Source organism: Bactrocera dorsalis, chromosome 4 (assembly GCF_023373825.1).
Source record: "Bactrocera dorsalis isolate Fly_Bdor chromosome 4, ASM2337382v1, whole genome shotgun sequence".
Taxonomy (NCBI): domain Eukaryota; kingdom Metazoa; phylum Arthropoda; class Insecta; order Diptera; family Tephritidae; genus Bactrocera; species Bactrocera dorsalis.
In genome coordinates, this window is record NC_064306.1 from 21,061,416 (window position 1) to 21,085,527 (window position 24,112).

At 34.8% G+C, this 24,112-nt stretch overlaps 2 protein-coding genes across 15 annotated transcripts in view; one reads left to right on the forward strand and one right to left on the reverse strand.

The window, feature by feature from the left end:
* The window catches only part of LOC105223371 (uncharacterized), a 52,933-nt gene extending 35,983 nt beyond the window's left edge, over positions 1-16,950 (reverse strand). Inside the window, exons 1-3 of one of the 14 annotated variants that reach the window (XM_049454822.1) lie at positions 16,759-16,950; positions 14,628-14,791; positions 3-359 (exon numbers count right to left, since the gene is read on the reverse strand). In XM_049454822.1, coding sequence (XP_049310779.1) covers positions 3-359; positions 14,628-14,715 — 445 coding nt within the window. In that variant the 5' untranslated portion in view covers positions 14,716-14,791; positions 16,759-16,950. Of the gene's footprint in view, positions 1-2; positions 360-14,627; positions 14,953-16,659 lie in introns of those variants that run through there. The other 13 variants (XM_049454821.1, XM_049454815.1, XM_049454809.1 and 10 more) reach the window with 13 other exon arrangements.
* Positions 16,951-21,833: 4,883 nt separating this feature from the next.
* On the forward strand, positions 21,834-23,873 carry LOC105223380 (NADH dehydrogenase [ubiquinone] flavoprotein 1, mitochondrial-like). Its single transcript, XM_049454823.1, has 2 exons — positions 21,834-21,962; positions 22,024-23,873. Exon 2 carries the CDS (start codon positions 22,031-22,033, stop codon positions 23,528-23,530), a length of 1,500 nt encoding a protein of 499 aa, XP_049310780.1. The 5' UTR covers positions 21,834-21,962; positions 22,024-22,030; the 3' UTR covers positions 23,531-23,873.
* The last annotated feature ends 239 nt before the right edge of the window (positions 23,874-24,112 follow it).

Consider the following 24,112-nt stretch of genomic DNA (forward strand, 5'->3'; position numbering starts at 1 on the left):
ACCCGAGCTGGTCCATTTCTTGTTTAGTGTATAATCGAACGGTAGTTTGCTGGTGCTTGTAAATGAATTCAATTTTGTTGTTGACGACGAAATCGAGAAATTAGAGTTCGTACTGCCCATCGCACTTGTGCTAGCTTTGCCTTCATCTATCACGCCGTTTGATATTACACTCCTAGTAATGGGTATCTTTTGCGAATTGCTGTAAAGCGATGATTCTGTGAATGTTGTTGGCGTTGTTGCAGTGATCCCTACTCCTATAGACGCTGACGATAAAGATAATATTGAGCCGATTTTTTCCATAGCTGTGGAGTTGAAATCGATGTTAACTCTAGTATTTATCAAAGGCCAAGCCAAAGTTGCTATATAAATAAAAGGAAAAACAAGAGCATTAGACCACGAATTCCACAAAAAAAAAGGGCTAAGATCGGAATGTATATTAAACGAGATGGGATTTCATTACATTAGGGATGTGAGATTTATACCAAGGTCTAGACCGTACTTAATTCTATTCGTCTTACCAAATAACAGTATTATATCATATTGCAGTGTTGACCTTTGCTATGACACAGATTTCAAACTTGTATCATTATCCTGATCATTTACTTATGTAGATGTATGAACAAAAGCTATATCTATCTCGATTAGTTTTAGATCTTACATACTACAACCGTTAGGTGAATACAATTAATATAGTCTGTAGTAACATGTTGCAAAAGTATAAAACTCATGCCAAAGTGTTCAACACTCATTATTCTACGAAAGGGTATCTTATTTACGAATATAATAGGTCATAGACTCAGTCACATTACTATATTTGGCTAAATATCCGAAATATTGGTATTAAAATCAACCTATTTAACTCCAATGAGATATATAATATGAGGAAAAACTCAACTGCTTAAAGTCAGCTAGAAAGTCAGAAATCAATCGGGTGTAATTGTGCTAGGAAAATGTCCGAACTAATTTCGTTAATTTGTGGCATTACTTGAATTATGACTGAGCGACATAAGCGGAATGAAGTATGCTAAAACAAAAAAATCAAATCAAAATCATTTTATGTTGTATATGGTAACTGTAGTAATTCGTTCACTAATTTTGAACATTTTTAGAATTAAATTATGGTACGAGTTTAGTATAATACTAGGGACTAGGAGAAACATTCATCCGACCTAGTATACTATTGACAAGGGCACAATATTAACTAGAGAATATTATCCTAGAATTTTAATAGCAAATATCACAGATCGACCTACATTTTCGGTAAAATGCCAACCATTGGCCATATATTTAGATATTTTTAAAATCCTGATATGTGGGAAGTAAGCGTAGTTGTAGTTTGATTTCGGTTATCTTTAGAATATAACATATAAATAAAAGGCAATGCTACCAACCAAATTAAGTTGAAATTGATTGCGCATCATATACATATATTAGGTTGTCAAATATCTCCCTTCCGCCTTTTTGTCTTTTGAATTTCGCGACTATGTATAAAGCGCTACAGAGCTCGTATCTGACAATACTACTCGTATACATCTCTGAAAGGTCTTGACATAATCTACAAAACGACGCAATACATGTTTAGTTTGGATATTGCGTTCAACAGTTATAAACGCGTAAACATGGAGTTCACTAACGCCGAAATTCACGCTATTTTAAAATTTTCCTTCGTTAAAGGCAAATCCGCTAGAGAAACGTTCTGTGAGATTAATGGTGTTTTGGGTGATGGTACCCTATCACTTCGAACTGCGGAGGAATAGCATCTCGTGACATCGCCCAGAAGGTGGGAGTTAGTCACCAAACCATTTTAAACCATCTGAAGAAGGCTGGATACACAAAAAGCTTGATGTTTGGGTGCCGCATGATTTGACGCAAAAAACCTTCTGGATCGAATCAACGCCCACGATATGCTGCTGAAACGAAACGAACTCGATCCATTTTTGAAGCGGATGGTGACTGGCGGCAAAAAATTGATCGCATACGACAATATCAAGCAAAAACGGTCGTGGTCGAAAGCCGGTGAATCGTCTCAAATAGTGGGGAAGCAGGGATTGACAGCCAGGAAGGTTTTGCTGTGTGTTTGGTGGGATTGGAAGGTAATCATCCACTATAAGCTTAATTCTACCATCTACTGTGAACAACTGGACCGCTTGAAGCATGCGATCGACCAGAAGCGTCCAGAATTGCCCAACAGGAAGGGTGTAGTAATCCACCAGGACAACGCAAGACCACACACTTCGGGAGCTCGGATTGGAGGGTCGCATCCACCATATAGCCCGGACATAGCACCAAGTGATTACCACCTGTTCCTGTTCATGGCAAACGCTCTTGTGAAAGTAGATGTTCGAGGGGGCTATTATGAAGTTGCCGTCTGGATGGAAACAGATTATCGAACGAAATGGCGCATATTTGAACTAAATCCGATCACTGTAACACTTTTTATAAAGCATTGAATAAAGAGGGAGAAGGGAGATATTTTTTTTTCAATATCTTTTTATTTATTGAATCTGCTTTTTGTTTTGAAAGCCTAACAATAAGTAATAATCTTAAACCTATTTAAAAACTAGACACGCTCAAGCAAATGATTGAGCTGTTTTGGTGATACATTGCTCCTCAGTACGCGGGCATATCTCTTCTTTTAAGGCGTGTTTGATTGCAGGAATGTACCAAAGCATTAGCCAAAGGGTTTGGGTGATCACATAGTTTATATATACATATATTTAATTCTACTGTCTTCTACTTCTTTCCTTACCATAGAAATACCAAGGTCTTTATGGATATTCTCATTACGCATGTACCATGGTGAACACGTAATTGATCTAAGCATTTTTGATTGGAACCTTTGTATTATGTCTATATTAGTTGCACAGGTCGTGCCCCACAGTTGAATGCCATACATCCAAATCGGCTTTATGACCGCATTATATAAAAGCACTTTGTTGTCTAGGCTAAGTTTGGAGTTTTTATTTAATAGCCAATTTAAATTTGCAGCTCTTATCTTCATGCAAGTTATTTTACTAGATATATGTTTTTTCCACGTAAGTCTTCTATCTAGGTGAATACCAAGATAGGTTACTTCATTCGCTTGGGGTACTAAAATATTGTTAATTTTTATTGCCGGACACATTTTTGGTCTAAGCGAAAATGTAACATGCTTACACTTTTGTTCATTTACCTTTATACGCCAGTTAGCTAGCCATTCTTCGACAAACTTTAAGTGCTCGGCTAATATTCTTGATGCTATTATGTGGCATTTGTTACGGCTCACTATAGCTGTGTCGTCCGCAAAAGTAGAAGTTAATACATTGTTAGCTGTTGGAAGATCTGCTGTATATATGATGTATAGTGTTGGGCCTAGAACACTGCCCTGGGGTACACCAGCCCTTATCTGTCTTTCATCACATATGAAATCTCCCACTTTTACCATAAATTTTCTATTTTTTAAATACGATTCTATAATTTTGAAGGTAGAATATTTTTTATCTTGTATAAAAGGCCCTCATGCCATACCTTATCAAACGCCTGAGCCACGTCTAGAAACATAGCTGAACAGTACTCTCTGTGCTCAAATGCTTTTCTTATTTCGTTAGTAATTCTATTTACTTGTTCAATCGTGCTATGTTTTTCACGAAACCCAAACTGTTGCGTTGAGAGATATTTGACAACCTAATATAAGTTGTGAAATTTAACACTTCTGATGGATTTATTTACTAAGTTATCGCATTTTTAGTAATTTTCAACGTAACTGTTACCCGATTTCAGTGGTTTGTTTCATTCTTTAGTGGTTTGTGTGATACGAGGGCTGCTATATATATTTCTGGCCGAAAATGGATTTTTTGTTTGTTTTTTTTTTTTCGTTGGATTTGGCTCGTCTTGAAAGACCCACACGGTCGATTGCAGTTTTGTTTCGGGCTCATACGCATGATTTTTGAAACACCGCGATCGTATTTTTTCAGGATTTCTTTACACCAATCCACACGAGCCTTTTTTTGAGCGATTGTCAAATTGTGCGGGATCCAACGAGAACAAACCTTTTTTACGGCCAGGTGTTCATGCAATATCGAATGTATGCTGGTGGGAGAAATGCATAGGCATGCCTCTATCTGAAGGTATGTTACATGACGGTTTTGCCTTCACGGAATTCGTCTTTGAGTGAGCGTCGGCCACGATTAAATTCGTTGTAACAGTTTTTCACAGTGCTATAGGATGGTGCTTCATAGCCATATAAAGATTTTAGTTCATCGATGCACTCTTGTCGTGATAATCCACTTCGAAAGTTGTGAAAAATGATCGCACGGAAATGTTCTCGAGTTAATTCCATTTTTTGGCCGAGATGAATTTTTTAATTCCCTGCAAATAAAACAATTCACGATTAAATGACAAAACGTTCTGAGTGATGTTATGCTAGAAAATGTCAAACTTTCCAATGGAAATGTCAGATTGGACCTGGCAACCCTTAGTGTTGCCTAGGCTAGAAATATATATAGCAGCCTCCGTAAAATGAGAAGAATACACATATGTATTACAAATTGATAAGTATTGTAGATTTGTCACCATATAACATTTCAAATTATAAACAAAATCAAAACAACGATACTCAGCGCAGCCGTTGCAAATTTGAATTTAGAATTGTAATATTCTATTTCTAACTCATGTGTGTGTCAATTTAGTAGGATTTGATATAAGAAACTCGATTTGAAAATTTTCCACCATGATATTCTACTGTGTAAAGACTACTATATTTAATATAATTTTTTCATTTTCAATTTTCAAGTAAATTTTATGTTACATATGTATGTATAACTTATGTAATATGATGTAGTGAATCGTAAGGAATAAAATATTCAATTTCTGTTCATTTGATGATACGTTGTTTTGCATTTTCGGTGACTATATGTATCCTTACGAATATAGACAGAAAATTTCATATCGTCCTGGTGAATATTTCCGAAGTTCCACGCAAATTTAAAAAAGGCTTTTCAGAAAAAAAATTCTCAAAATGGTGTTTTCAAATTCGGTGACCAACATTAATCGAAAACGGTTGAACTTATTAGTCTCAAATAACACGAGCTTTTTAAAAATATTTTGAACAGGCTATATTAAGTTTGTCATGTTTGTAACACCTAGAAGGAAGGGCGGAGGCTCTGTAAAGTATATACATATGTACATATATAAATGATCAGTATGTCGAACTGAGTCGATTTAGCCATGTCCGTCTGTCTGTCTGTCCGTCCGTCCGTCTGTCTGTCTGTATATATAAGAACTAGTCCCTCAGTTTTTAAGATACTGGGTGGCTGATGAAAGCCGCTACCAAAAAAAATTAAATAACTTTTTTTCTATTTAATGAGTGTGGTTAATTTTTTTTTTTATTTTGCAGATTGACTTTTACATTTAACAAGAATGGATAACTGGGACTCTGAAACAAGAATTTGGATTGTCCGCCGCCATCACGCACTGGAGACCGTAGCTTCGGTTCAAAGAGAGTATAGGCGCACGTTTGACGGCAATCCTCCGAGCAGATGGACCATAATGAGACTTGTAATTTTGCCGAGCATGGGACAGTCAACAGAAGACCTTATCATCGAAACCCTTCAGTTCGAACGGAGGAAACAATAGTTGCTGTAGCTGCTGCCATACAAACCAATCCACGTGTTTCGACAAGAAGCTTATCTGCTCAAATGGGTGTAAGCAGACAGTCATTACAGTTAATTATGCACAAAATTTGGACTTATTCCCATATAAAATTCAAATGGCCAACAAACTGAACTCTGCAGACTTGCCGATTCGCTTGGAATTTTGCCAGAAGATGCTTCAAATGGTGGAAGAGAATGGAAACATGTTGGGCTGTCTTTTCATGTCTGACGAGGCCCACTTCGATTTAAACGGCAACATAAACAAACAAAATTGTCGAATATGGAGTGCTTCCAACCAACAGATACTCCATGAGACGGAATTGCTTCCACTTCGTGTCACAATGTGGTGTGCAGTTTCATCACGCTGCATTGTCGGGCCCTACTTCTTCGAAGAAAACGGTCACACCGTTACGGTTACTGGAGACCGTTACTTGAGCATTTTGAGAGAGTTTTTCTATCCAGAATTACGTCGAATGAGAATTTTTTTCAACTCTGTGTGGCTTCAGCAAGATGGTGCAGCTCCTCACATAGCCCAACCTGTTATGACAGAATTGCGACGAAAATTTTCCAAATAAAAAATATCCAGAAACTCCACATTCCGTTGGCCACTCAGGTCGCCTGATCTTACTGCACCTGACTTTCTTGTGGGGTTATTGCAAACAGGAAGTCTACAAAGCAAAACCAACAAATTTGACTGAACTAAGGCAATCCATTCGAGAAACAATTGCGGCCATTCCTGTTTCAACTCTCCAAGCAGTAATGAACAACTTTTTGGTAAGATGCCGCACATGCATCAACGAAACTAAACTAAACTAAAACTAATTAAGCTATATTTAATAAAATTGAATGAGCTTTAGCATGAATAAAAGAAACATGAATTCCATACACTGAAAAAAAAAATTATTTGAGTTTCTTAATGTAGCAAAATTCATCCGCCCGCCCTTCCATTGTTTTGAAATTTCTAGAAGCTGCTCATTTGTCGGAACTGCCGATTTCGGACCACTATAACATATAACAATGTATCTTCACAAAAATAGGCGCAGGTTATTTTCTAAGAGAATAATGTAATATACGAAGAAATTGTTCAGATCTGTTTACTATGGCATATAGCTTTCATACAAACTGAACACATAGTTACTAAAAAAATGCAGCTGTGAAGGGTATATTAGCTTCGGTGCAGCCGAAAAAATTTTATTTTGCTTATTCCTTCTATTAGTTACTAGGTTTAACATTACTTTAACGAAATCTGTTTTGTGTTTTAAGGATAAAGTTAAGTGATATAGTGGTCACAGCAACACATTTTTTCCAAAAAAATATTTTTACTAATACTAAGTCTTAAAATACAGTTAAAATATAACATAATATGTGTACAAATTTGTGGAACAAAAAATTCAAAAGTTTTCTCAGGAAAAGTTCTGGAAAATTCGTTTTTTTTCCGTCCCCTCCGTATATGGGGACTCAGGAATGTATTGAGCCGATTCAATTCATTTTTCGTACAGAAATATTATTGTCAGAAAACGTCTGAATTTCACTTGTACGAGTACATTTCACACATTGAGCGATATTTTCAGTCAAAAGTCGACTATAGTCGGTACTTGAACAGTTTTGTTTCAATTTGAACAATGTTTGATAATAAGGTGATATACTTTATTGGAAAGTGAAAGAACCAAAGAATTTAAAATTCTGTTATATGGAAAGTAGGCGTGGTTGAAGTCCGATTTAGTGCATTTTCACACAGTGAAATATGGATGTGAGAAAAAACCAGGTACTGAGTTGTACTGTCGTTCCGGTTCCGAGATATGTGATTTCACCAAAAGGTGGACGGTGCCACACCCATCGACCAATTTCTACACCGGCTCCCTTCTTATGCCATCTCGGAGCTAAAATTTAATGTTTCTGGCGTATTTTGTAATTGATTTATCGCACTTTAAGAAGTTTTACCGTTATATGGAGAGTGAGCGCTCAGCGAAATTGGTTATTGTAGTTTTAGTAGTTTAGGAGATTAGTATGTACATTAAACTTATTAGAAGGCAGGGTCACGCCTACTTTTTCAAAAATTTTTCCCCGCAGCTACCCACAGTTTTATATCTTAATTTAGTGCTTATGGCACTTTATCGGTTTTCGGTTAATGACGATTTGTGGGCGTGGAAGTGCTCCGATTAATGGACCATCTACGAACTCGTAATTTTTTTGTACTAAGAAACCCGCGTACTAAGTTTTATTAAGATATCGCAATTTTTGCTCTAGTTACAGCTTACACGGATGGACGGACAGACAGACAGTCGCCCAGATTTCAACATTTTTCGTAATTCTGATAATTTATATATGCATATAACCCAATATCTATGTATCTCATTTAGTGTTAGGTGATACATACAATCGTTAGGTGATCAAAACTATTTTACTCTGTAGCAAAAGGTTGCAAGAGTATAAAAGTTACACGGGTTCATCCAAAATTGACATGTTTGACGTCTTCAAAGTGAATATTATTTTTGTTTACAAATTTTGCCAATAACAGTTTTAATTTAAAAAATAAAAATGTTGACCGCGGCTGCGTCTTAGGTGGTCCATTCGGAAAGTCCAATTTTGGGCAACTTTTTCGAGCATTTCGGCCGGAATAGCCCGAATTTCTTCGGAAATGTTGTCTTCCAAAGCTGGAATAGTTGCTGGCTTATTTCTGTAGACTTTAGACTTGACGTAGCCCCACAAAAAAATAGTCTAAAGGCGTTAAATCGCATGATCTTGGTGGCCAACTTACGGGTCCATTTCTTGAGATGAATTGTTGTCCGAAGTTTTCCCTCAAAATGGCCATAGAATCGCGAGCTGTGTGGCATGTAGCGCCATCTTGTTGAAACCACATGTCAACCAAGTTCAGTTCTTCCATTTTTGGCAACAAAAAGTTTGTTAGCATCGAACGATAGCGATCGCCATTCACCGTAACGTTGCGTCCAACAGCATCTTTGAAAAAAATACGGTCCAATGATTCCACCAGCGTACAAACCACACCAAACAGTGCATTTTTCGGGATGCATGGGCAGTTCTTGAACGGCTTCTGGTTGCTCTTCACCCCAAATGCGGCAATTTTGCTTATTTACGTAGCCATTCAACCAGAAATGAGCCTCATCGCTGAACAAAATTTGTCGATAAAAAAGCGGATTTTCTGCCAACTTTTCTAGGGCCCATTCACTGAAAATTCGACGTTGTGGCAGATCGTTCGGCTTCAGTTCTTGCACGAGCTGTATTTTATACGGTTTTACACCAAGATCTTTGCGTAAAATCTTCCATGTGGTCGAATAACACAAACCCAATTGCTGCGAACGGCGACGAATCGACATTTCACGGTGTTCAGCCACACTCTCAGAAACAGACGCAATATTCTCTTCTGTACGCACTGTACGCATTCGTGTGGTTGGTTTAATGTCCAATAAAGTAAACTGAGTGCGAAACTTGGTCACAATCGCATTAATTGTTTGCTCACTTGGTCGATTATGTAGACCATAAATCGGACGTAAAGCGCGAAACACATTTCGAACCGAACACTGATTTTGGTAATAAAATTCAATGATTTGCAAGCGTTGCTCGTTAGTAAGTCTATTCATGATGAACTGTCAGACATACTGAGTCGCCCAGATTTCAACATTTTTCGTAATTCTGATAATTTATATATGCATATAACCCAATATCTATGTATCTCATTTAGTGTTAGGTGATACATACAATCGTTAGGTGATCAAAACTATTTTACTCTGTAGCAAAAGGTTGCAAGAGTATAAAAGTTACACGGGTTCATCCAAAATTGACATGTTTGACGTCTTCAAAGTGAATATTATTTTTGTTTACAAATTTTGCCAATAACAGTTTTAATTTAAAAAATAAAAATAAAAAAGTTCGACAACGTTGATTTATATTTTTAAGATAGTCATGTTGAAAGGACAGCAAGCAATTTACTGTCGACGGTTTAGCAAGGTCACTCCAATCCCATTGAAGTTTCTTCCATATTGTAAATACCTATTGCCATAAAATTCAGATATAAGGAAAATTTTCGGTTGCCAACATGCATTTATGTATGTATGTGTTTTTAAATCGGAAAAATACGAACGAGTGAAATACAATTCAACTAACGGTTGACAATAAAAAAATAGAACCTGTAAAATCTATAAAATATATCGGCATTATAATTTAAGTTTGTTAAATTCGTTGAACATATAGAATTTACTGTACAAAAGATAGCGAAAGAAATTGAATTTATGAAAAGATCTTCTAAATATTTTGTTCACAGTACCACACACACACTACAAAATAGATGCCTAAGATTTATTTTAAATGAAAGGATAGATACAATTAGTTAAATGCTTTTAAAATGAAACATCATAAGTATTAAACAAATAATACATATGTTAACATATCATGAAAATGGTGTTTAACATATGTATGTAAGATGTGGCAATGCCCCGGAATATCTAATAAAAAATTGTGTTGATATTGCTGACTTTAAAACGCGTCTTTGTGAATTTTTCCAAACCTTAGATATAAGCAAAAAGCATCTTTTATATTTACTTAAATTGTGAATTGTAACCTAGGCCTAAACCGTAAAAATACTAATAAATAAATAACCTCCCTGGAGTTTCAAAATACACATCTCCCAATTTTTACTCACGTTATCGCTATCGGCACAAATGGTGACTTTGAGGTACGTTATCTCACGTTTAAAAATGTTTAAAACGAATCATTACTTTTTAGACCGACATACATATATACCTCAGTTCCCATGGCTGACTTTTATTGAAAATATTGCTCAATTTGTGCAATATAGCATATAGTATAACCTATAACAATGCGCCTGTTTATAAAATATGGGTGAAATCGAGTTACGACTTATATCTTAGCAAAATTAAGTGAACAAATGATATTGGATATTTTATATTTTGTAGTTTAATATTAATATTAATGAATTAACTAGCTCCTATGCATTACATACGAGTATAACGTTTGCGATACTCTGTCAGACTTCGTACGGAATATGTCGGTTAATGTCTAAGTCATATTCATAAAATTGTGTAGGAGGAAACTGTTGCGTAAACTTGAGGAATGCCAGATTTTATAGGGTAAACAAAGGTCTGGGAAGATTGTAACAATTGCTCAGGTACATATTGTATATTCCATAACATATTTTCGAGCATTTTTATGAATATTGTATACTTTCAAGTATTTTGACAGGCATATGGTTTGTTAGAATAACGAAAATTGTTATATGGGAGTTGCGACTCTTGCATAGAAGATATTTTACTGTCTGTCTCTTCTTCTACGTTCTAAGAATTTCTACAACAGTTATTGCATGGTGCACATAATCTGCTGGCATGCCTGCCAATTATACAGTGACCTGTTATGTTATATTTTATCCCCTATTAGAATTCTTAATAGTCGGCATGCGCGACCATTTCGTATTTATTCACGTTTGCCTGCTTGCTGAGCAAGTTAGGGATTGACTCCACCGTTAAATTTATTACATAGTCGTCGATTAAATATCAAGTGGCGACACAAATGTAAATTCTTTCTTTTTCCGAGTCTAATTGCGTGGTGGTGCCTGTTCTGCCAAGTTCATCTGTTTCACAGGTACCAAGTATATAATTATGCCTTGGAGACTATAGCAAGTTTATCGTGACGTTATGACGTTATATCCACGAAGAAATCAATGCATTTTTCCACTATCTGTAATCTCCGCTTGAAAGTCACTCCATTGGTCTGGAAAACGGAAGACGATTTTGGTATCTAATTTTGTTGAAAAGGTACGACTTCCCACTCAATTATCTAGTTTGGACCCTTCCGTATAGATGCGAAACTCTGCGTCCCTGCCTCACTATTCTCGGAAGAGTAAGCAATATTGGGGACCGAATAATTTCAATTCGGGAACTTAATGGGAGTTAGGTTGTAGGTCAATTTAACATATATTTCCGGCATTAAACTATAGTGTATGATAGGTTCAGCTAGCTTTGAAGGTACCATATACAAGTATATTTACCGATATCTATATGAAAGATAGAGATAGTATTGACCGTACTTTATCCCTTTTTGGCATTACCACATATTATTTACAGAAAAATATGGTCTCTCGATTTCATTAAGGTACCTCATATGCCGTTACCAATATACCATACAAGGAGTAAACTAATCCAAATGTTTAAAATTTCTGATATTAGTTATATGGGGGCTAGAGAACGTTTTCATCCGATTTTATCCAACGGTACATTATTATTGGAAAAAACACGTTCTCCCAATTTCACTGAGATAGCTCAAATATTGGCCGATATATGCGGTATAAGGTCAACTGATAGTCCGAAAGTCCTTATATTAGGTATTGATTCAACCCATTTCTGGCATAATATTTTTGGTCATAGGGTGGTACACCTTAAAGAAATTATTCGTTGGAAGTTATATCCCTATACGATACATTCATTCAAGCTCTTAAATTGTATACAGGAAAATGAAAGAATCAGACAAAATTTAATATTATTTATATGAAAAGTAGGGTCGGTTTAGTGAGATTTCACTTATCATGGTTTAATTGAAATTGGTCAAGCAGGTCACGAGGTACTGGCTTTCACCTTAATATGGCCAGTGCCATCGTCATTGTCTAATTTTGACACCGGCTTCTATAAAACTTTTTTGTATCACCTCGGCGTTAAGTTTTAGTGTCTCAAAAACTTTCATTTATTGAGTTATTGAGTTATTTGTAGCTTTCAACAAAACAGTTATATTATGCCTGTACGGGGTTATAATCCCATTTCACCTATTTTTACATTTTCGAAGAGGGTGCTGAAAAGATTTGTCCTGAGGAAGATTAATTAATTTAACATAAGTGGTTTGGGAGATATGTACTGCTTAGTTATTACGCTTTATTTTAGAAGCGTTTTGTGGGTGTGGAAATGGTCCAATTTCGCTCACGTGTGCCAAGGTTCATCATTCATGTATCTAAATATTTATCAAGTTATACCTATTTATCTCGATTAGTTTTAGGCGAAAAACCCTAAAAACAAATTAATTGCGATATAACAGTAATATCATCATACAGATTTCTCAAATTTTACTACATTTACATATTTAATGGATAATAAAGAATAGTCCATGTTATCTTTATGAGTGAATTCTTAAATAGCGAAAAACGGAAGCTGTTTTGGATGAATTATAAGAAAAAAAATTTGTATTCTGGTGGTCACCCCGTCAATGACCGTGCAGAATGCTTTAAGAGAAAGGAAAATTTTACGTAAAACATATTTTTATTATTATTGTTGACAGTTTAAATGCCAGAATATTAAACAAATACGCGAAAGAATTGATGTTTATCAGATATTCGATATAAATTCATTGGAATTAAGAATGAACACGTTATTAAAATTTGAAAATCATAGCAAATGTGAAACTGCTGGGAAACCTATCAGAGTTTCTCTGAGATAAAAAACCTTTGTCATAAAGACCTTTCAGTTATTCTGAAATGCCTTATAAAACTGACGTGTGCCCATTTGACGTTCAAAACTTGCTTGCCTGTTCATAGTGCCTCCCCCAAGTAGCAATGTAATCCTTGCATTGGTGTGCATTGGAATCTATTCTGCATACGCATACAGCTTTAGGGCGGTCAGCAGCTTGAACATGACATGTTATTCGTTAAAGCGGTGAATGTATTACAGCGTAAACCACAGTGTTGGCACATGGACGATATGTGAGTCAAAGCTGAATTTGGCATTATGGGCCACATAAATCGTGTGTCCAGCAAAATGCTTTTTCACTTTACCACAGTGAAATGAAAATGGTTTGTCACAGTAAAAAAGCTCGAATTGGTACATACACACATAAAAATGTCCTGGTGCATCATACGTACTGTATATATATTTGCTATGCGTTTGGCTTCGAAATGCGTGTGCCAAATTGAAATGAAGCAAAATAATGAAGGCCGAAAAGATATCTCTTTATTTCGAACTTTTCAGAATATTAATGACATTGATGATAATATAGGATTTATGTAATGAGAACATTCACTCTTACTGCGTTCCTCTAAATGGCTCCGGACATACATAGTGTGCAGTTTTGGAAATTATATAAGCAACAAAGGCATGCACCTTCTTGCATTGTATGTATATAATGAGATCCTTTTTCTCGTGACCATCACCGTGCTTTTTGACGCTTCACTTGCGTCTATATACTCTGCTGTCCTTGTCAAATTGCAATTCCATTCAACTACACTGACATTGCGGCTAAGTGGTTACTGAAATGCGAACGAACGTGCTGAACAGCAGAAATCTTCACTGCAGTAAGTTCATAGATACGATTCGTTCGTGTACACTGCACACATTTGAAGCATGCGTTTATTTATAACTACATATACTACACATTTACATATACATATATACGTGTTTATGTACCATATATGTAAAGGAGTACAGAGCTATTGAAAATTGATTGCCGCAAAGCAAATGCCTGAAGCTTGAAGTTCTCATGTGGTTGTTGGAGCAATTAAGCATCAGCGGCGAAACTACTTCTCACATGACCTTAAGGGAAATTCTGGGATTTAACAGAATTAAAATACTGAAATGTGTTTTCAAGTACTTAAGTTCGTTGATTAAACACTTAACGTATGTATATCTGTGAAAAGAGTGTTGCAATGAAATTTTTATTGAACTATTTTATTATGAACATAATATGTACAGCAACTTTGTCTTAATCTGAAACCAAACCCCTCAATTATATCACATTTTTCGGTGTAATTTAATATTCTTGCAAGAACTAAAGCCATATAATAGAAGACGTATTCAGTTGTCTTCTAACGTAAAGATTTATTATTGGATACAGAGGTATCGAAGACGTCGAAATTAGATCTTTCTTTTTAATTGTTTAGTTTCAATTTCAAAATATAAATATATGCGTGATAATTCAAGTGAACAAATTTATTACATTTGATATTTTACAAATATTTTTAAATTTCATTATACACTTTTAGGTACTTACGTAATATTTGATTTTGCGAAGCAATGATCGTCAAAAATGTTATTAAAGACATAAGTCGCAAATCGTAGAAATTCAATAAATGCCTCATTCTTCTTTCTTCCTTTCTTTATTATGTACGGAAACAATACCGTTGTAGACTGTCTTTTCATTTTACGTCCTTGCTCCTGCGAAAGGTATCTCTTGTACTGTGTTAAATAATATTTTATTCCCTGATCTCCACCGTAATTCCATTGTTATTCAATTAGCATCACTTACTGTACATTTAGTTTTGGTCACTGTATCCTAAAGTTATTTAGTTGCTTATTACTAACTGTCGTATTTATTTCTTCGGATGATAAACATATTTTATTAACTAATTTATTGTTTTAAAAAATTGATGTCATAATATATTATATTTTGGGATCACCCATTCATTAACATCCTTAAATAACTATCCACTTCAAAATTAAATTTGCGAACGGAAATCAGAATACACATGCGTTATGTAGAGGATAGGTGAATTGTTTCGTACATATAATTCTTGATTCCAGTGGCAAAGAACTTATATGAGAAAATTGGCGCAGCAGAGAGAAAGTTTAACTTCAAGTGTTGGAGAAGCTTGTGGTATCCGATGTTAAAATGCGTTCCAATATGATTAGAATTTCGTTATTGTAAGTGAAAAACTCTTAACTTCTTACTTATGATCGATGTTGAATAAAATGGATTACTTTTATGCCCCGAAGAATTTGATGTCCTTACGGCAATATAAAAAAATAATATACATACGTATGCCTCAAAATGCTTTCATAAAAACATATCTGTATTGATATAGTTTACGTTTAGACTTTGAACCTTTTGGTAGTCACTATGTGATTATTAGTTTGGGTGCAAAAACCACGTCAGGGGCCCATCAATAAGTTATAATGATAATAATTATGATCCTTCTGTTGTTTTAAAAGGTGGAATGTATTACTTATATAAAAACATAACTAAATTTGCGTTACACTAAGGTAATGCATTGCACTTAAAGAGACAAACAATTTAACTTTCTCTTTAATTGGTAGTTAAAAACTTGAAGATCGATAAAATTATTTCAGTATCTATTTTGATATGAAAGATAACAGCATGTTTCACAAAACGTACAAAGCGTCAGTGGGGATTTGTAGCGTTATTCACAAAGATTGCTTTAATGGCGTTTGATTTGGGAGTATCTTTTAACAAAAATAGTTACTGGAATCCGATAAATTCATTTTCTTTGTGAAAAAATTCTATGAGAATGTATTTTTAAAGTGCGAATGATATTTGTTTATTGATAGTAAGTTAAGTTTATTATTATGGAAAATACATATATTGAGGTTGCACATATGTGCATTTACTTATATATTTTTATGAAAAATATTAGACGTTTATTTATTTAAAAATTGTTTTATATTTCATTTTTTATATGATTACAGAACACATGTTCTTAAATCGAATATTTTTTTGCGATTACAAAAATATGTTTTTTTTTTTAGTTTGAACACGTTATGCTTTATCTCCCAGGCATAGCAGTACTATACTTGTCGATTTCAGTACATCTTTGTGTGTGTCGCTTTACGAAGTGAACCGCACAGAAACTACTCGGGCAGTATGGACTATGAAGTATTATTTAATTTATACCGATTGTATTAAAAACACGATAATATAAATTTTCTTTGACATTTATAATATTTCTTGAAATAACCCACTTAGTTAACACTTTATGTACTTGTCAAAACTTTGAACTGACATCTTCAACTATGTATTAGGCGATAATTTCCGAATAACTCAGTTCCATTACGATTTAAACTGATTCATATAGTATATAATGATAATACATATACATAAACATAAATATAATTTATGTATGTATAAAAGCGTGTAAGTATTCACATAAGTATATGAATTCAAAAAATGTGGATTTTCTAAAGCATATGCATTTTTCATTTTGGGTCGACGCTTTCTCTTTATTCTCCTAACTATCGTTTTACGCCTTTACATTTCAGGGCAAATAAATATTTTTTTTCAAACTGACACACATAATCACTTTATAGCTTGTATATCCGGCATAAAGGCGAAGTAATAGCTTTGGTTATCCATCTGTGTGATGGGGTGTTTTTGATATGTAACATACAACATTTAAGGTGTGAGTGGCTTCCGCTTTCTGACAATTAACGTTTTATGAGCAACATTGGCTTTTCACACATTTCACTGCCATTTATATATGCACTGGGTAGCTCTTTTTTGGGTCCACTAAAGCATTATCCGCAATAATTCGCACGGACATCTTCAGAAACAGGAACAAACTGTTGGCACAATACCACATCTGTATGCAGCATCCACTATTCTAGTTAAGTCAAGCCAAACTTACCACAGTGTTGCCTTTGTGGTGGAGAAGGCAAATTCAACATGTTTTTGCCACTCGTTTTCCGTCTTCCTTGAGTGAGCATACAAAAGGCTTGAGTGCTTTATTTACCAGATTGTGGGAGAAAAGATGAATATCACAAGTTTACAACAGTGTGAAAGAACAAATGCTATAAAAAGGTGTTGTAACGGGAGCTGCAGAGATCTATGGAATACACGAATAAGTGTTTTCTACCAAAATGCGTGAATCTGATTAATGGATACGAGCGATGCATAGCCTAAGAGTACGTGCGGATGTTTTGCTGATTTACCTTTATACATATAGGAGCTTAAGTTCGATAACTGTTCAGAACACATAGAATAGCATTAATTACATTTTATAATTTGCTAATCGTACGGTTCAACCGAGTGAGAAAATACTTTCAGGTTTGGTAGAGCTCTTTATTAAACAAGTATAGAGGAGCTAAGTTCCTTTTAATCTCTTACAAATTGCAAGAATCAAAGCCCGAGAAATTCCTTCAGATGATAGCAAAAATGTATATTAAAGTTTGTTGCGAAAGAATTAAAATTAGTTTCATTGCTATATTTTAGTTCGTGTCTGCTAAAATTATTCTAATAGGAGCGAAATTCTTTATATTAGGGATATGAGGCTTAGACTATTGGCATAGACCCTTTCCATTCTAATTCCGCGCCAAACGACATAGTTTTTAAGAAAATTTACCCATTTAAATGAAATCACTATATATTATACGAGTATATTGGGGTTAGGAGATGGTTTCGGCTCATTGCAGTGTCCTTTGCTATTTTTCAAGTTTACTCGAGAACATGATTGCACGTAATTTTATAAATATAACTCACACACTGACCAACATATGTATTTGGCATAAATTTGCTAGAATCACGAAAATCATTATATATGAGCTTGGCGTTATATTGACCACAAATTTCCAAATTTTCATTTAATTTTCAAACATTTTCATCATTAAGCTATAACACATACCATATATTTCACGTTCGGTAAATATTCAACATTCCTTATATTACTCCCAAAGGTATCGGGGTCCACATACTCGGAGGCTTTTTGGACGTGGTATTGTGTAAATTTTTATTCTGTTATCTTCATTGTGTTTTATAGATTTACATACAAGTATATATGGGGTATTCCATACCAAATCGACCATTTCTCGTTTAGTTTTCTCTGTTGCAAATAACCCTTAGTTGAACTAAATTATAATATTCTGTGGCAACTTGTTGCGAAAGAAAAAAATGTTGCAGAATTAAATATACATTATCTGAAAAATCGAATTGATTACAATAAAATTGTCTAATATTCCTATTTTGAACTGTCACTCTTTGCTCAAAATTCACTATTTGTCTTATTTAACTGTTTTGTCATGTGACTACAATATTTTCCCTTTATTTTTAAAACCGTTAGCGTCCGCACGTGTTTATTACAGAATTTGCAGCTTTTTCTTTTGGATGAGTTGTGAAAACAAGTTAAGTTGAACGTGGTGGTGTCAATAAAAAAGAAAGCAGAAATCGTAGCTTTATATAAAATAAATTATCCAAAGGTCAAAAAGCTCGTGAAATGGGAATAAGAGATTGGAACGTGCGTATTATAATTAAAAATTATACGTATTTTAATTGAATAGCTCGAAAAAATGGCAGTGGACGTCGGAAAACAGTAAAACCTCGTCAAAAACGACAAATTAAACGGATTAGCATTAATGATCGCTTTCAACATGCTGGAACAATCAATGCAAAATTTTACGAAGCCACTGGGGTAAAAATAACTACAAGTTCTATACAAAATGTGCTGAATAATCTTGGATTCCGAGCGCGACGTCCAGCCAAAAAGCCACTTCTCATTTAACGAATGAAGAAATACCGACTATAGTGGGCAAAATTACACAAAACTTGGACTACATCAGATTGGGGAAATGTTATTTTTTCCGATGAATCGAAATTTAATTTGTTGGAACCCGACGGAAATGCCACAGTGCGTCGTAGGAAAGGTGGGCGTTTTTTGAAAAGCTGTGTTTGGCCCACCGTAAAGCATTCGCCTTATTTAATGGTGTAGGGAGCTGTAACCAAGTTTGGGTTTGGGCCGCTAATTATCCTAAAAAGATCTGTGAATGCCAAAATATAAATTGGAATTTTGAGAGAAGGAGTTTTGCCAACTATTGAACAGCTGCCCGAACACGCCCAAAAAGTTTATTTTCAGGATATTTCAGCCCCTTGTCATAGAGCCAAAGCGGTAACCAAAGCACAAAAATATTGAAATAGATTTTTCACTAATTTATTCCAAACACTTACAGGTTTCAAAACAAAAAGATTTTTATGGAATAGGGTCTCTCACGTGGCCAGGAAACAGTTCAGATCTTAATCCAATTGAGAACTGCTAGCATTATTTGTGCAAAATGGTGGTCAAAATGATAAGGGAAAAGCGTCTAAAAAGTCGAAAAGAAATAGAAAACATTGTTGAAGCTATGCGGAATGAAGAAATGCTTAAACAAATATCGGAGGTTACTAGGCGGAGGGGGTGTTCTACAAAATACTAAGAATTTTTTTATACAAAATATGTTATTTTGATTCGTTAGGTATTCTAATGTAAAATAAAAATCATATTAAACATAAAATATGTAAATAACTTGTTTAAAAATTACATTATTGTTCATAACAAAATTTATTTCTGTGGTTTGTTATGTGTGTGTTTTTTCATTTTTATCTATAACAAGTGTTAAACTATCAGTTTTTTATATAAAAATGCTTGAAACATAAAGTAAATAAAACTGGTTGACCCTCAAAGAAAAATGTTTATCTTAGAATGATATGAATCCAAGTTTTGCGCTATATAAAAGCACACCGTAGAGTGCGTGGGTTTTTTTTCGCTGAGTGTACATTATCTGAAAAATCGAATTGATTACAATAAAATTTGGTATCATATTAACTATTATATTAAGGGTCATAGACTAACTTTCCATATTTTCATTATTACATTTTGTTTCTCCGCGTCATTAAATTAATATATAAAGAAAATATTAACGAGAGTATCGGAAATTTGTACATACATATGTATATTAGGGAAATTTGATCTAGACCATTTTCATTAAAATTCTGCGCTAAACTACATAAGAACAATCGATACAATTAAGTTCTGAATGTAACATCATTCAAATGGCATCCACGACTTCTTTTGCACGAAAGAATTCGATGAACCCAATATTCGAGTGTTTTTTCCGCTAATTCATAATTGAGGTCATGATACATAGTTAAATATTGACTGCTGAAGCTTGAAGAGAGTATGGTTTATTGCTAAGGATCAATTGCTTCAAAGCTTCAAATAACCCCATAAGAAGTAATCAATGGTCTTAAGTCACCACTTCTTGGAAGTCATTCATTGCCAAAATTTCTTCACATAATTGAGTCTCCAAACTTTTTTCGCAAAAATTCTATTGTTGCACGTGCTGTGTGGCACGTAAGGCCCCCGTTTTTAGAACCAGATATTGTCAATATCAACTTCTTCCTATTTTAGCCATAAAAAGTTGGTTATCATCGATCTGTACGAGTTCTCCATTGACAGTAATGGTAACAGCATTTGGAAAAAACTACGACCGATGATTCCACCAGACCAGAAACTACACCTAATTGTCAATTTAGGTAAATGTAATGGTTGTTCATGAATAATTTGTGGATTTTCTTCGCTGTAGATTGGACAATTTTGTTTGTTTAGTGCACCACTCAGATGAAAGTGAGCCTCATGGGAGAAGATTTTAAAGTTGTTTCAAGACAAAATCAGTAAAGTTCTTGAGTGAGAACAATTTTATAATTTTTTATCAAATCCTTTCTCAAAAGCCGCCAGGTTGTGGTTTGAGATGGTTCCAATTCCTGAGAGTTTCTTGGAACCGACCACTGCGACATTTTCATTATTTCGAGCGGTTCTTTTTCTAATTGACACTTTAACATTATGTAAAGAAAATATATGCTCGAAATTTTCGCAATTCGACGAATAGCGAGCAAAATTTGATTGCTACGACCATAAAATGGCCAAATTGCACGAAAAGTTGCAATTAGAGAACGATTATTGTGTTAATAAAATTGAATAATTTGTAAACGTTGTTCCTGCTGACTGCTTACTGAATACACTGAGAAAAAGTTACAGACCATGGGAAATAAAAAATTGCCGAAACGAAACTTGGAAATCATGTTATCCCTAAAAGGTAAACCCAGTCTTATGTAGTATAGGGTAATTTGTAAAGGATTTCACACATTTTGAGCATTTAACTAAACTATGTCCAATGTTATACGTTCAGCTGATTTTTCTAAAATTTCTTCATGTTGATCGATAAATCAAACGGTATCTGCGAGTGTAAAATTACAGCTTAAATGGAATTGTGCTACGCCCATTGGCCAATTTTTAAATGAGTACTATGCATCCCTTCTGTGCATTCGAATTTCATTGCTTCTGATGTATCTATTCAGCGAAAGTGACATATTTGTATTAGTTTCCAACATTACCGTTATAAGGAGAGTGAGCGTGGCTATCATTGGATTGTTTCCATCCACGCTGTAATTGGGAGTCTTAGAAAGACTTGTACGCAGCGAGTCCTTAGTGATTTGTGTGATAAGTCTGTACTTTTAAACATATAAATGCTTATCTATACCTAATTTGAGTTGTATACCTTAATTGTTGGCGTAGTTATAGCATATTATAACATTTCGCATATACATACATAGCGCTATATCTACCTCGTTCTGAAGCACCTTTGGTGTACAAAACTATTTCCCTACATGTACATGTTGCGAGGGTACAAAAATTCCTCTGTTTGACAATTAACTTCAAATATAATTTGAAAATATTTACATATATACATACAAGCTATATGAAATAAAATATTAAAAAAGTCATTTTATATTTTCGAGTATATTCAACAGGAGTCCCAACTTAATTTGAGGTGGATTAAACTAACAAATGTAATAAATCGACTATAATTACCTGTATGTGCATCTAGATTACAAATACTTTTACTTTTAGATATGATATGAGGAGCATATTATGTTTACGAAATACAACGGCAAAATTGACAAAAAGTTCCACAGTATTTATTTCGCATTTCCGCTTGAAAGGTGTGGATTCTGTAGCATCGAAAGGGTCCGGACCACCTCAGGGAACTAAATCAACGCCTCCAGTTCCACCTGGTATGCCACCGCCTCAAACTAAGAAGACTTTTGGTCCTCTCTCAGATCAAGATAGAATTTTTACAAATCTTTATGGGCGAAATGATTGGCGATTGAAAAGTGCACTGAAACAAGGAGATTGGTATAAAACTCAAGATATATTATTGAAGGGATCAGAATGGATAATAAATGAAATAAAAACATCTGGTTTGAGAGGTCGGGGTGGCGCAGGCTTTGCCACAGGTCTGAAATGGTCTTTCATGAATAAACCACCTGATGGTCGGCCAAAGTTTCTTGTAGTTAACGCAGACGAGGGTGAGCCAGGAACTTGTAAAGATCGTGAGATTCTACGCCATAGTCCTCACAAACTCGTGGAGGGCTGTCTTTTGGCAGGGCGAGCAATTGGTGCCCGAGCAGCCTTCATTTATATACGCGGTGAATTCTATAATGAAGCATGTAATACCCAAACAGCCATTGCTGAGGCTTATAATGCCGGCTTTCTGGGTAAAAACGTCTGTGGATCCGGGTTCGACTTTGACGTTTATATGCACCGTGGAGCTGGTGCATATGTATGTGGTGAGGAAACAGCCTTGATTGAGTCTTTGGAAGGGAAAGCTGGTAAACCACGCTTAAAGCCTCCATTCCCGGCAGATGTGGGTGTATTTGGCTGTCCTACAACTGTTAATAACGTAGAAACTATATCCGTTACGCCTACAATTTTACGAAGAGGTGCCAATTGGTTTGCTAGCTTTGGTCGAACTCGTAACTCTGGTACGAAACTTTTTACTATTTCTGGTCATGTTAATAAACCTTGTAGTATCGAAGAAGAGTTATCAATGCCACTTATGGAGATCATAGATCGTCATGCTGGCGGAGTGCGCGGCGGATGGGATAATTTGTTAGCTATTATTCCAGGAGGTTCTTCTACCCCAATTATCCCAAAGAAAGTAGTTGAAACCGTTATAATGGATTTTGATGGTCTTTTGGCTGCACAAACATCTTTAGGGACAGCGGCAATTATTGTAATGGATAAATCTACTGATGTCGTAAAAGCAATTGCTCGACTTTCTGCGTTTTACAAGCATGAAAGCTGCGGACAGTGCACTCCTTGCCGGGAAGGTTTGACTTGGATAAACAAAATCATGCAACGCTTTGTTAAGGGCAAAGCTAAAATGGAGGAAATTAATATGATATTGGAGGTAACCAAGCAAATTGAAGGACACACCATATGTGCTTTAGCCGATGGAGCCGTTTGGCCTGTACAGGGTCTAATGCGTCATTTTAGGTCAGATGTTGAAGCCCGAATAAAACAGTTTGAACAGATGACAAAAATGAAGCATTTCTCTGAAAGATGTACTCAATGATGATTTTTTGAAACATATTTTACAACTTACATTCATTGTAATCGACTGTATGTGTATATCGGCTTGAAATATAGTTTAACTTAATAAGTTACATATATTTTATCGTGATAGGCTATTCAGATGCCTTGCAAGAATTATCAGATCATTATCTCAAACTATATTATAAACTTTTCATATAACAAGCTTCGAAAATTTCACATTTTTAAATTATTGTGTATAGAAGTAACAAAAACAATTCAGGAAATACACAACAAGTCTATACGAGAACAGCCTCCATGTCTTGGGTTATTTATAAAAAAAATATGTACTAACTTTAGTATTTATTTAATAAAAAGATTTTGTATTGCACTTACAATAATAAATTTTGTTCATATTCTAATTTGTATTTCAGCCATTCAAAACTTGTCTAAAATTTGTGCACCTCGTAACATTTGTACTTTATGTGAATTATAAAGGTTTAATAATATTTCATAAACATCTAAAGCTATTTGTGTGCTGTGTCCAAAATAGTTAAAATCTGCTCAATACTTTCCCTAGTCCCCATATACAATCTTAAGGTTTTCGAACTTTCTGTTGACTTCA

What these genes read in the sequence shown, in the direction of transcription:
- LOC105223380 (XM_049454823.1), top strand. Translation starts at nt 22,031, where the DNA reads ATGAGGAGCATATTATGTTTACGAAATACAACGGCAAAATTGACAAAA.